Source organism: Sapajus apella, unplaced genomic scaffold (assembly GCF_009761245.1).
Source record: "Sapajus apella isolate SASKATOON/1434 unplaced genomic scaffold, GSC_monkey_1.0 scaffold11, whole genome shotgun sequence".
In the NCBI taxonomy this organism is placed as follows: domain Eukaryota; kingdom Metazoa; phylum Chordata; class Mammalia; order Primates; family Cebidae; genus Sapajus; species Sapajus apella.
Genome location: NW_022436951.1, coordinates 10,030,235 through 10,043,350, shown reverse-complemented (window position 1 = coordinate 10,043,350; position 13,116 = coordinate 10,030,235). Strand labels below are relative to the sequence as shown.

The 13,116-nt window shown below is 43.7% G+C and overlaps 1 protein-coding gene and 1 non-coding gene across 4 annotated transcripts in view; one reads left to right on the top strand and one right to left on the bottom strand.

The window, feature by feature from the left end:
- MTMR12 (myotubularin related protein 12) overlaps positions 1 to 11,566 on the bottom strand; it is a 91,677-nt gene extending 80,111 nt beyond the window's left edge. The window contains exon 1 of one of the 3 annotated variants that reach the window (XM_032279021.1): positions 11,315 to 11,566. In XM_032279021.1, the coding sequence (XP_032134912.1) occupies positions 11,315 to 11,395 (81 nt within the window). In that variant the 5' untranslated portion in view covers positions 11,396 to 11,566. The remainder of the gene's footprint in view (positions 1 to 11,314) is intronic. The other 2 variants (XM_032279023.1, XM_032279022.1) reach the window with 2 other exon arrangements.
- Positions 7,949 to 8,052, top strand: LOC116552479. Its single transcript, XR_004269409.1, has one exon. It is a non-coding gene; the product is annotated as a U6 spliceosomal RNA (small nuclear RNA).
- Positions 11,567 to 13,116: the final 1,550 nt, after the last annotated feature.

Sequence of the window (13,116 nt, the reverse complement as noted above, 5' to 3'; positions counted from 1 at the left end):
AACTTGAAGCTAAACTAGGCAAGCTGGGGTGGGGCTGGGGGCTGCAGACAGATGACAGGTATGAAGGAAGGAAGGAAGGAAGGAAGGAAGGAACGTAGGTAGGTAAAGAGTGAGAAAAAGAGGGGCCAAGAGAATACATTTGGGCATCAAAGGAGAAGGCACACAGTATAAACACTGAGGCTAGCCCAGGAGTCCCTCAGAGATAAAACAGAAGTACCTACTGATGCCAAACAACTCATCCCTGGGATCTGAGCCACAGATTCCCTTCTTTAACTAACAAGACACCCAATACCACAGACTGACTGACTCCCTAGGGAAAGTGCTATTCCCAGTGGTTTGCATAGACAGCAGGCACATATTTCTGGGGAGACCACGAGTAAAAGGGAATCATTACTTCTCCCAAGTACAGGGACACTTTGGGAAGTTGATCTTAAAGGATTCAACTTTATGTTTGGAGGAATAGTAGATAATAGTAGATTTTTTATTTGAAAAACTGGGCTCATTCACTTCAAGTATTCTCAAGTATTTTAAAACTCTTAGCAAAAGCAAATATGGGAAACAACAACAACAAATTGTCTGAAAAAGGAGCTGGCAATCTGTCACAAGAGAAAGGTCATCTTCAACATATTTCATCATTGTGGCCAGGGCTTCCCTTGCCCCCACACATACTAAGCCCCATCTTATGGCTGAAATCCCTCCCTTACCAATAAGCAAACAACTGAGGTTTGGCATGCCATCTCTGAAAGCCTGTCCACCAGCCAGGTCTACAGGAAATGAAGAATGACAGGGCATGAGACGGAAAAAACTATGGCTATTATTTTAGGAAAGGCATTTAAATGTAAAATCAAAATAGCATGGTTTTATAACTGCCTTTGAAATACACAGAGTAATTACTTCCAGAAATAATTTGATTTTATTTATACTATTTATGATTTTACTTAATTTGATTTACTCATATCTTAAGTGAACCACTGTAATAAATGGACAAAATTTAACCTTTGAAGAGAAACCATTTGAAATTAAGGAAGAGGCACCGGGTGCAGTGGCTCACACCTATAATCCCAGTACTTTGGGAGGCCGAGTCAAGTGGATCACGAGGTCAGGAGTTCAAGACCAGCCTGGCCAATACAGTGAAACCCCATCTCTACTAAAAACACAAAAATTAGCCAGGCGTGGTGGCACATGTCTGTAATCCCAGCTACTCAGGAAGCTGAGGCAGGAGAATCACTCGAACCTGGAGGTAGAGGTTGCAGTGAGCCAAGATCACGCCACTGCACTCCAGCCTGGGCGAAAGAGCAAGACTCTGTCTCAAAAAAAAAAAAAAAAGAAAGAAAGAAATTAGGGAAGAGGGAAGAAAAATAAGTCCACACAATGAAACTAGCAAAATGTCAAAGGCCAAATGTTAATAATGAAAAAAGTCAACAACTAAGTGCTCTCATTAGGCTGGAATTTTAAATATAATCAGGTTATTCGTAAATGTATAAAGGAACAAGGAAAAGAAACTTTTAGAGATAATGAAAACTATTCTAAGAAAGAGTTACCACACAGCAAACTTTCCTGGCATGACAGCACTGCAACAATCACAACAACAAAATACTCCCCTTTTATTAATACCTTAGCTGGGCAAGATTTCTGCCATCAAGATTAATGATTAAGCACTTTCTGAAACCATCCAAGTGACTCTCATGAAACTTCTGAATAACAATAATGGCCCACATCTATTAAAGGTTAACTATGTGCTAAGTATCCTGTACTAAGGCTTCACATACATAATGGTATTTGATATTCATAAATGTTCACACATATCTATTATATAACATGGGCATACCATAATTCCCATTATTGATGTAGAAATATAAGTGAAGCTTAAAGGAACTGGAATTATAACTAGTATGAAGGGCTACTGACAAGCTCTTGCTTTTCTTAGAGTTTTGATACCGGAGGTAAGCAAAGGAAAATAAAGGAAGGGTGAGGCCCTGGGGCTCTCCATCTCTCCCACCGCTGTACACCCTCCTAGAATCCCCATTTCCACTTCCCCTGTTCTTTCTCCCAAAGCAACAGAAGATAAGAGGTTAAAAGAATTATTCCAGTTCAATCCTGCCTCCCAATCTCAATAAGTTTATTTTAAATGATTCATTTTGAAAGCTCAGAAGACATTTTTACATAGCACTCATCTACCGTAAACTTGACTCAGTGAGAGCAAACTCAGGGTGCTAGGCTGAGACAACTTCGGCTTACCAGTGTTGCTGAATTTGTAGTTGATCAAAACTCCTTCTACCAGAGATGTCTACCTCTGCTCTTTGTTAAGCCGCACGTAGGCCCCACAGATAGCTGTTGTGGGCATAATCCTAACAAAGCCAAGATCTCAGCTTGAGCCCTTTTCAGAGCCTGCATGTTCTCTTGTCAATGCCTGCAAACCCACTGCCCTCTTTGTCATCTTAAAAAAAAAAGAAAAAACCACATGAGAAGTCACAAGCACAACTTGATGTGAAACTGAGGGTGAATATTTACTGGAAAAACAATTTAACCTATATACTCTATCAGTATGGATCAAGCATAAAATCTTCAACATGACAACCACATGTATAGGCTATAAATTTTTACACAATTACAAATGCAACCATATAAGATACACACTCATGAACAAAGCAAAGACATTCTTAAAAATGGAATCATTGCTTTGGTTATAAGCTACCATCATTGGCAGCTTTCTTTTTCTAACTTTCAAACTCTGCAACTTTACTATGTTGTCTTTATCATAATAAGGTATACTTTTTTTGGTAGCGATAAGAAGTTATTTGGCCCCTATAATAATAGAATTTTCTCTAAAGCACACCATCACATAGGGTGGTTTAATGTGGAAGAACATCCAACATCCTGTTGAGGATGTTTAGAGAAAGACCCAGAACTTTAAACTTCTAAGTATGGGGTCCCCAAGGCCTAAAATTCTGATGGTAGCCCTAATTTTAACATTTCTGCTGGAAGTAGGGTACAGAAGAATATCTGCTCTAAGACAGTGGCTGTCCATGTGGCAGCTGTTTGATCAGGATGCAGGAAGCGCTGCTTGACGCTGCAGGAAGTGCTGCTTGACAGAGCCTCATGATGCTTTCTGAGGCTCCATCTGCAGACGTTGTGTTGGATAAGACCCAGGGAGATGCCGCAGAAAGCACAGGCAGGAGAGAAAAAGCAGAAGCTTTGGACAGATCATCAGGCTAAAGCCACAGCTAAGAAAGTGACCATTTCAGGAAGGACTTTTAATGTCTTCTCCTGGCCTACCAATGACCTTCAAGCTCAAGGAGAAAATAATGCTATTAAGAAATCAGCTGGGTGAGTTCTGGGAGATTTTAAAAATGAGCTGAAAATGGAGAAAAGGTTATGAATTCCTTTTTTTGTTGTTGTTTGTTTGTTTGTTCATTGTTTGAGACTGAGTGTTGCTCTGTCACCCGGTCTAGAGTGCAGTGGCATGATTTTGGCTCACTGCAACCTCCACCCAAGTGATTCTCCTGCCTTAGCCTCCCGAGTAGCTGGGATTACAGGACACTGTGCCCTGCTAATTTTTGTATTTTTAGTAGACATGGGGTTTCACCATATTGGCCAGGCTGGTCTCGAACTCTTGACCTCGTGATCCACCCACCTCGGCCTCCTAAAATGCTGGGATTACAGGCGTGAGCCACCGTGCCTGGCCAGGTTATGAATTCTTAAAAAAATAAGGCAAAGGATCTAGATTTTGTTCTTAAAGGTACTTTTACTGCTAGGACCAAGGCGGAAGTTTTTTTTAAGACAAGGCAATCTCTTCTTGGTATCATCTATCCACCAAAGACATCAAAGTTAGTAGTCCAACAAAAATCATCCTAATAATTTTATCTGTTCTGTAAATGGATGTATCCCCACTCAATACCTAGAATAATATCTGGGATATAGCAGGTGCTGAGTAACTATCTGTTCAACTAATTAATTCTATTTTTCAAAAACACCAGCTCTAGAGACCTAAAACAACCAAGAGATCCCTATATCTGTTCAGCAGTTACCTGGCTGACAATCTAACAAAAGCCAAGAAAGAAAGTGCTGCCAGAACACTAATAAGGAAGCATTCTATTGTGCAAAGGCTACTCATGATATAAGCATGTTTCACTAATAATATTCCTTACATTCATAAATACAAGGATAAGAGAATGGGTCCCGAGGTCAGACTGCTCTAGTTTAAACACTGGCACAAACCCCATGACCTTAAATAAGGTACTCAACTTCTCTGAGTCTGTTTCCACAACTAAAACCAAAAAAGACAGGTAGTAACAGTATTCCCTTCTTGAAATTGTTGAAAGGGGGAAATGAGATATACATAGTTCCTGGAACACAGAAGTGCCTAATAAATACTAGTAATTATTCATTTTTGTTTTGTATATATCCACAGTCATAACTGAGGGAAGAATACAGGATCATATATTCACTTCTCCTGACCAAAAGAAATGGCCTTAAATAAGAACTAGGCAACAAAATGCATTCTTTCTCCTGAGGGATAAATGAAAAAATAAAAAACAGCTATTAACACCTTTTTTTTTTTTTTTTGAGACAGAGTCTCGCTCTTCACCCAGGCTGGAGTACAGTGGCACAATCTTGGCTCATTGCAACCTCCGCCTCCCAGGTTCAAGTGATTCTCCTGCCTCAATACCCCCAAGTAGCTGGGACTACAGGTGCACGCCACCACACACAGCTAATTTTTGTATTTTTAGTAGAGATAGGGTTTCACCATATTGGCCAGGCTGGTCTTGAACTCCTGACCTCATGATAAGCCCACCTCGCTTCCCAAATTGCTGGGACTACAGGTGTGAGCCACTGCATCTGGCCACACCACATTTTTTTTACTCTTCTCAATCTTTATCTCTCTTGGCTTTTCTTCCCACATCTATATAAAACCTTTCCTGAGCTCCTGTGATCCTGGTTTAACATGGCACTGCTGGCTATTAGGAGACAGTTTTTATCTCTGTTCTGCAATAACACTGTGTCCACACGCAAGACATTAAACTTTACAGGGCCTCAGTTTCCACATCTGTGTAATGGAGGAAAAGTATAATGGAGGCAGAGTATATTATCTTTAAATTCTCTTCCAAAGCTAAAAATTCACAAGCAAGTACTCATTAACTATTATTAGTTCATTCAGGTCAAACACTGATCTAAACTCTTAGAAAGTACATTTTCACCCTATTTGGAATGCCCACAAAATGGGTACAAGTATAGCTACCCTCTGAAAGCTAAATTTTGCCTGGTCAGAGGTCTAATTTAAAATGACATTGTGGGATAACGACTGACATGGAAAGATGTTTACAATATATATTTTTGGTGAAAAAAGGCAGATTACAAAATATGATCAACAATATTAATCCCAATTTGGTTAAAAAAAATGCATATATACCTACACATATATCTCCTTGAGGTGTATAGAATACACTCCAAGTTGTTTATGTTTATAATTTTTCTTTAAAAAATGTTTTTGTTAGCAGGGTACGGTGGCTAATGACTGTAATCCCAGCACTGTGGGAGGCCGAGGTGGGTGGATCACAAGGTCAGGAGTTCGAGACCAGCCTGGCCAATATGGTGAAACCCTGTCTCTACTAAAAACACAAAAATTAGCTGGGCATGGTGGCAGGTGCCTGTAGTCCCAGTTACTTAGGAGGCTGAGGCAGAAGAATTACTTGAACCTGAGCGGCGGAGGTTGCAGTGAGCCAAGATTGTGCCACTGCACTTCAGTCTGGGCGACAGAGCGAGACTCGGCCTCCAAATAAAAAGAAAGAAAAAAAGAAAAGTTTTTGTTTATCTGTACCTTATTTTTCTACAAAGAATGCTTATGGCTTCTGGAATAATAACTCAAACAGATGTTTTATTTAACAAGAAAGATGGATTTGGTACCTAAACTGTAACCACATCCCTCCCTAGAGCAGAGCTCAGCACCCAGCAGGTCCCCTCACAGAGGCACCAACATCCTTTGCACCCTGTGTCTGGGGCTGGGCTGGGGTTGGGGGTGCTGTGATGTTTTTAGGTACCAGCCATCAGGAACCATCAAGATAGCCCCAGATCCCTCCCTCCTGTTCATCTCAACTTTCAGAGCCATCAGCTGCCCGCTTAACTAGCTTTACCAATTTGTATCCCTCTGAGTAGAGTTTTCAAAGCGTGATCAAAGCTCCTAAATTATGGTTCAAGGTTTTAACTGTCACATTCACTGATTTAGAATAGTCAAGGATAGAAGAAGCCATTTTACTCTGGCAGCAATCCAATTTTAAAAGTCAGAGTTAACTACTAGTCCTCATTTTATGCTGTCTGATGCCAGTCCTTTCTGATCACAAGGAAAGAAAGTAAGGTCATCATGTTTAAAAGCATGATCTTAAAATATCTTATCCAGTTAAGCACTTTTGTTTCTAACACAAAGTGCTGACTCTTGACAGATTCTCTGGCATACTGAAAGCCACCACTGCTGAAGCTATCTGATCAACCAAGAACAAGCTTATCACCAGATACAGGTATCATTACATCATAAGGTGTAAAGGTTGTTCTGGCAGCTCAGTCATCCACCAACAAACAGGTGTCTAAGAAACTGAGATTTCCCAATTACCAAAACCCATACAAAGAAATAAGCAACAGCATGACATACACCAGGGCACTTCAGAGAAATGCAACATAAGGGAAAACAGGGTAGAAACAGGAGAGGACAACTCAGAAAAGTGTCCTGAGGAACTCCTCCCACTGGGTAAGCCAAGAATAGGTTACCAGACCCAGGGATCTCAGAAGCACGTAAGTTATGCCTCAATGCTGCTCATCTGCCTTTTACATAGCATGATTACTTGGTAAAACCTACATACTTAAAAATACATTGCTTTCTCACCCTTTCCTACTCTTACCTTTTTTAATTTTTTTTTTGAGACAGAGTCTTGCCCAGGCTAGAGTGCAGTGGCACGATCTTGGCTCACTGCAACCTTCACCTCCCACTGCAAGCAATTCTCCTGCCTCAGCCTCCTGGGTAGCTGGGACTACAGGCTCTTGTCACCACACCCTGCTAACTTTGGTATTTTTGTATTTTTAGTAGAGACAGGGTTTCTCTAGGATGGTCTCAATTTCTGCACCTTGTTATCCACCCGCCTCGGACTCCCAAAGTGCTAGGATAACAGGCATGAGCCACCATGCGCAGCCTTATCTTTATCTTTTAAAAAACCATCCACAATTTAGGTCAGAGCCTTATCCTCTGTTACAAAACATGTTTAGAGTCAGACTACAACAAAGAGGCATAGTGTCTGCACAGCATTATTTTAATGCAAGAAAACAAAACTGCCAACTATAAGGATCTGAAAAATGTGACTACTTCAGGATTATTTTGGGGATGAACCACACCCCTTCCCTAATTATCCCTCAAAGGAAATATATCAGGCACTGTGGGCAAAGAGAGAAACATGTCTAATTACAACATGTGCATTTGGTGGATGAAGAATTTGAACATTCTTGAACTCTGGCCACATTTCAGAAGACTTTCCACTTGCAGTTTAATTTCACTGAAGAGAAAAGTTTAAAGATCAGTTGCACTTCAGCCAGGGCTCTATCAAAAAAAGACACAAAGAATACCCGACAAGCACAGGCAACCAAAGCAAAAATGGACAAATGGGATCACATCAAGTTAAAAAGCTTCTGCACAGCAAAGGAAACTATCAACAAAATGAAGAGACAATCCATTAAATGGGAGAAAATATTTACAAATTATCTATCTGACAGGAGATTAATAAGAATGTGTAAGAAGCTCAAACAACTCAATAGGAAAAAAATCTAATAATTCAATTAAAAATGGACAAAAGATATGAATACACATTTCTCAAAAGAAAATATACAAATGGCAAAAAAAAAATAAAGTATATGAAAACGTGCTTAACATCACTGATCACCAGAGAAACACAAATCAAAACTACAGTGGGTGCTCGCTTCAGCATCACATATACTAAAATTGGAACAATATAGAGATTAGCACGGCCCCTATGCAAAGATGACATACAAATTCATGAAGCATTTCACATTTTTAAAAAATCTTTAAATATTAAAAAAATTATGAGATATCATTTCATCCTAGTTAAAATGGCTTATATCCAAAAGATAAGCAATAACAAATACTGGTAAGGATGTGGACAAAAGGGAACCCTCATACACTGTTAGTGGGAATGTAAATCAGTACAACCACTGTGGAGAACAGCATGGCGGTTCCTCAAAAACTAAATATAGAGCTACCATATGATCCAGCAAGCCCACTGCTAGGTATATACCTAAAAGAAAGGAAATCAGGGCCAGGTGCAGTGGCTTACGCCACAATCTCAGCACTTTGGGAGTCTGACGCTGGTGGACTGCTTGAGCCCAGGAATTTGAGAGCACCCTAGGGAACACAAGACATCATCTCTACTAAAAATTTTAAAATTAGCCAGGTGCTCTGGCATGCACCTGTAGTCCAGCTACTTGGGAAAATCGCTTGAGTACAGGAAGTGGAGCCTACAGCAAGCTGTGATCATGCCACTGTACTTCAACCTGAGCAACAAAGCAAGATTCTGTCTCTAAAAAAGGAAGAAAGAAAGAAAATCAGTATATCGAAGAGAAATCTTCACTCCCATGTTTATTACAACACTACTCACCATAAATAGATTTGGAAACAACCTAAGTGTCCATCGTTGACAGATGAATGGATAAAGAAAATGTGGTACATAGACACAAGGGAGTACTATTCAGCCATAAAAAGGAATAAGATCCTGTCATTTGCAACAGTGAATAGAACTGGAGGTCATTATGTTAAGTGAACTATGCCAGGCATGGAAGGACAAACTTTGCATGTCCTCATTTATTTGTGGAAGCTAGAAATTAAAACAATTGGTCAGGCACAGTGGCTCACAGCTGTAATCCCAGCACTTTGGGAGGCTGAGGTGGGTGGATCACCTAAGGTACGGAGTTCAAGACCAGCCTGACCAATATGGAGAAACCCCATCTCTACTAAAAATAAAAAATTAGCTGGGCACAGTGGTGCAGGCCTATAATCTCATCCCAGCTACTAGGGAGGCTGAGGCAGGAGAATCCCTTGAACCCGGGAAGTGGAGGTTGTGGTGAGCCGAGATCACGCCATTGCACTCCAGCTTGAGCAATAAGACCAAAACGCCATACTCGTCTATAAAAAAAAAAAAAAATTGAACTCATGGAGATAGAGAATAGAATGATGATTACCAAAAGCTGGGAAGAGTAGCAGGAGAAAGGGAAGTGGGGATGTTTAATAGGTACAAAAATACAGTTAGACAGAGTAAGATCTAGTATGTGATAGCACAACAGGACGACTACAGTCAATAATAAGAGTATAATTGGATAGTGTGCAACACAAAGGAAGGATAAATGTTTGTGGTGATGGATATCCCATTCATGTTTGTATGCCTGTATCCAAATATTTCTTTTTTCATTTTTTGAGATGGAGTCTCGCTCTGTCACTCAAGCTGGAGTGCGGTGGCCCAATTTCGGCTCACTGCAGCCTCCACCTCCTGGGTTGAAGCGCTCCTCCTGCCTCAGCCTCCCTAGTAGCTGTGATTATAGGTGTACACCACTACGCCTGACTAATTTTGGGGTTTTGCCATGTTGGCCAGGCTGGTCTGGAAACTCCTGACCTCAGGTGATCCACCTACCTCAGCCTCCCAAAATGCTAGGATTACAGGTGTCAGCCACCACATCCATCCCAAATATTTCATGTATTCCATTAAATATATACACCTATTATACCCCCAAAATTGTTTTTAAATTTTTAAATGTTTTAAAAAGGCACAAAGAGAAACTGACTGTATTACTTACACATGATACTACAAGGGAAGCCTGCTGAAAATTTAAGACTACCCTGACTCCACATCAAGTGCTAACAGGAAATGGTTTGTATTTTAATACTAGGACTAAAAATAAGACCGATTTTAAGAGCACTCTCCCCTGGAGAAAACACACTTATCTTGAATTTAAAGATACATATGCAAATGCTTCAGGCCCCAGGTGGTCTCATAGAAGCATTCCCTGATCAGATCTCTCATCCACAGCCCACGTGCTTCTGCACGACAGAGGTGGGAAGACATCTGCAACAAATTTGGTCCTGCTTCTGCACTTCTGCTGGAGAGAAGGGCAGAAATGAACCTTCACAAATCCAAAATGAGAAGGCATCTCAGTAGGCATTTGGATTAAGAACTATTGCTCAAGAAGCCCTGAGCAAGGCCTACAAGTTCTGATCTCTCTAACCTCCTCTCCTTGTCCATGGGGCCGGTGCCATGCTGGCTTCCTTGATGCTCCACCAACCCTTCAGACATACTCCCACCTCACGACCTTCCCTGGGGGGCTGTTCCCTCTACCTGGACGCTCTTCTCTCAGACTCCTCATATCTTCAAATCTCGGCTCAAATGCCACCTTTGCGAAGAGGAAAAAGATGCCTTTTCTTTCCCATGATATTTATCACCTCCTACTACACCGTATAATTTACTTAAATATCTATAATTCACCATTTTCTCCTCTCCCCCTCAAGCTCCAGGAGAGCCGAGTTCTCTGTCCTATTCACTGATGTCTATCACAAGCATTTAGAACAGTGCCTGACACACACAGTAGAAGCTCAAGAAGTATTTTCTGAATGAATGAACAAACTTCTTGACATGAAGATTCAGAACAGTAAGTGGGTGGAAAGGACGATGGTGAGGGGATGAGGAGAAAGAAGCGACGGAGGAGAATTTCCAAGGGAGAGCCAGAGACTGGCGGAGGCCGGGCCGACCCCCGTTTCTCCCCTCAGCGCTGATGGGAGGCGGACTGACGTAGGTGCAGGGCATCCCGCCAGTGGCATCCGAAGCACTCACAGGCAGGGAGCGGTGGCTGGCCGGCTCCTGGGCTCACTGAGAAAGTTCAGCGGCAGGACAGACCCAAGCGGGTTCCGGTCAGGCCCCCTTCGGAGCCCCGACCCCCGGTTCTTCCCGTCCCAGCAGTGCCCACAATCCCAGTTCCTCTCCAGAATCCCCATGGGAGTCCCGGGCCGCAATCCCTTCTCGGCTCGGGCACCTCCACCAGTCGCCAGCGACCGGGCCCTGCGCTCGGGCACCTGCCTGGCGGTGCCGGGGTCCCCACCCCGGCCGGCGAGGAGGCCCAAGCGCGCCCCTGCGGCCTCAGCCCGCTTGGCCGCCCAGTCGCCCTGCACAAGGGCAGGAAGCGATCCGCGGCACTCCCCACCGCCGGGAAGGGGCTCCAGGCGCCCCATGCCCGGGCCGCCCCAGCCCGACGCCCCGCCCGTGCGGCGCCCCCTCACCTCAGGGCGTACGTACGACACGAAGGAGGGCTTGGGCGCCTTGGTGCCGCCGCCACCGCCGACTACCCCTTTCCCCAGCATACCGCCGCCGTGGGAAGCAGCGACGCGCGGGTGCAGAGGCGGCGGCTCAGGCTCTGGCTGGGGCAGCAGCGGCGGCCACCAGCACTAGCGGCTGGGGCTCCGCCCATCCCCAGGGCCGCTGCCGCCGCCGTGCCGCCCGCATCCGGCTCCGCGGCTGACACCGCTCGCCCCGCCCAGGCTCGTGGGCCCCGCCCACCCCGCGCGCGGCCCAGCGAGCCTGGAGCCCGCAAGCGGAGGCCACGCCCCCCCATCACGGCAGGAGGGTCTGACCCGCCGAGATCCACCACCTTCCTGCGCCACAGCCCGCCCTCATGCTTTCTCTGATTGGCCAGAGGCGTTGCCGGCTGACCCCCTTCTTGAACGAACCTGGAGAGATGTTTCCTCTAACCAATCCAGACAGCGTTCTCTCCGGACTTTCCGACGATTGGATGGGTGTCACCGTCGTCCAATGATCCTGCAGTCACCAAGTTGTCGTGAGCTGTGGTTCACCGCAGGCGTTTTCTTCCTTTTGCTTGTGTCTTTGGAATAAAACGTCCAAAAGCGGGATGTATGGAATCTCGCTATAGCAGTTCCAAATTTACATCGATGACGTTCAAGGTATTTTATTTTATTTTATTATGTACTTTTGAGACGGAGTTTTGCTCTTGTCGTCCAGGCTGGAGTGCAATGGCGCGATATCGGTTCACAGCAACCTCCGCCTCCCATGTTCAGCGATTCTCCTGCCTCAGCCTCCCGAGTAGCTGGTATTACAGGTGCCGTCCAGCTAATTTTTTTTTTTTTTTTTTGACAGAGTCTCACTCTGTCGCCCAGGCTGGAGTGCAATGGCACAGGCTAGGCTCACTGCAGCCTCCGCCTCCTGGATTCAAGCGATTCTCCTGCCTCAGCCTTCCGAATAGCTGAGACTACAGGCGCGTGCCAGCACACATGGCTAATATTTTTTATTTTTAGTAGAGACGAGGTTTTCAGCATGTTGTCCAGGCTGGTCTCGAACTCCTGGCCTCAGGAGATCCACCCGCCTCGGCCTCCCAAAGTGTTAAGATTACAGGCGTGAGCCACCGCGCTCAACCTCAAGGTTTATTATTTTAAATGTAAACAAAAGTGAGAAAAACGGATGACTCATGCCTCTAATCCCAGCACTTTGGGAGGCCGAGGCAGGTGGATCTCTTGAGGCCAGGAGTTGGAGACCAGCCTAGCCGACATGGAGAAATTCTGTCTGTACTAAAAATACAAAAATTAGCCGGGCGTGTTGGCAGGCGCCTTTAACTACTTGGGAGGCTGAGGCACGAGAATCGCTTGAACTGAGGTTGCAGGGAGCCAGGATCGGGCCACTGCACTCCAGCCTGGGCGACAACGAAAACCTGTCTCAAAAAGAAAAAAACAAAAAAGGGAAGACAAATCAAGTGTTAACAAGGCAGTAAGGAATAAGTTTGAGTGTTTGATAATAAAAGATTTGTCAACTTCATTTTTCCAAACTTTTTCCGCTTCTTTGTGTTTCTAACAGGAAGAATATCAAGAGCCCGTAAGAGACTTATTTTTAACTCTACAAAGTTATTGATAAAACCCTCATTTTTTAGCCAAGATTGCAAAGAAGAAAATTCATTTCAATTCTACATTTGGTGCCAAGCATTGTTAGATTCAGATAAATAAGAACAAATCCAGATCTTAAGAAATTCAATGTAGTGGAAAAAAACTGATAAATATATGCAGTTAATTTTTTAGGT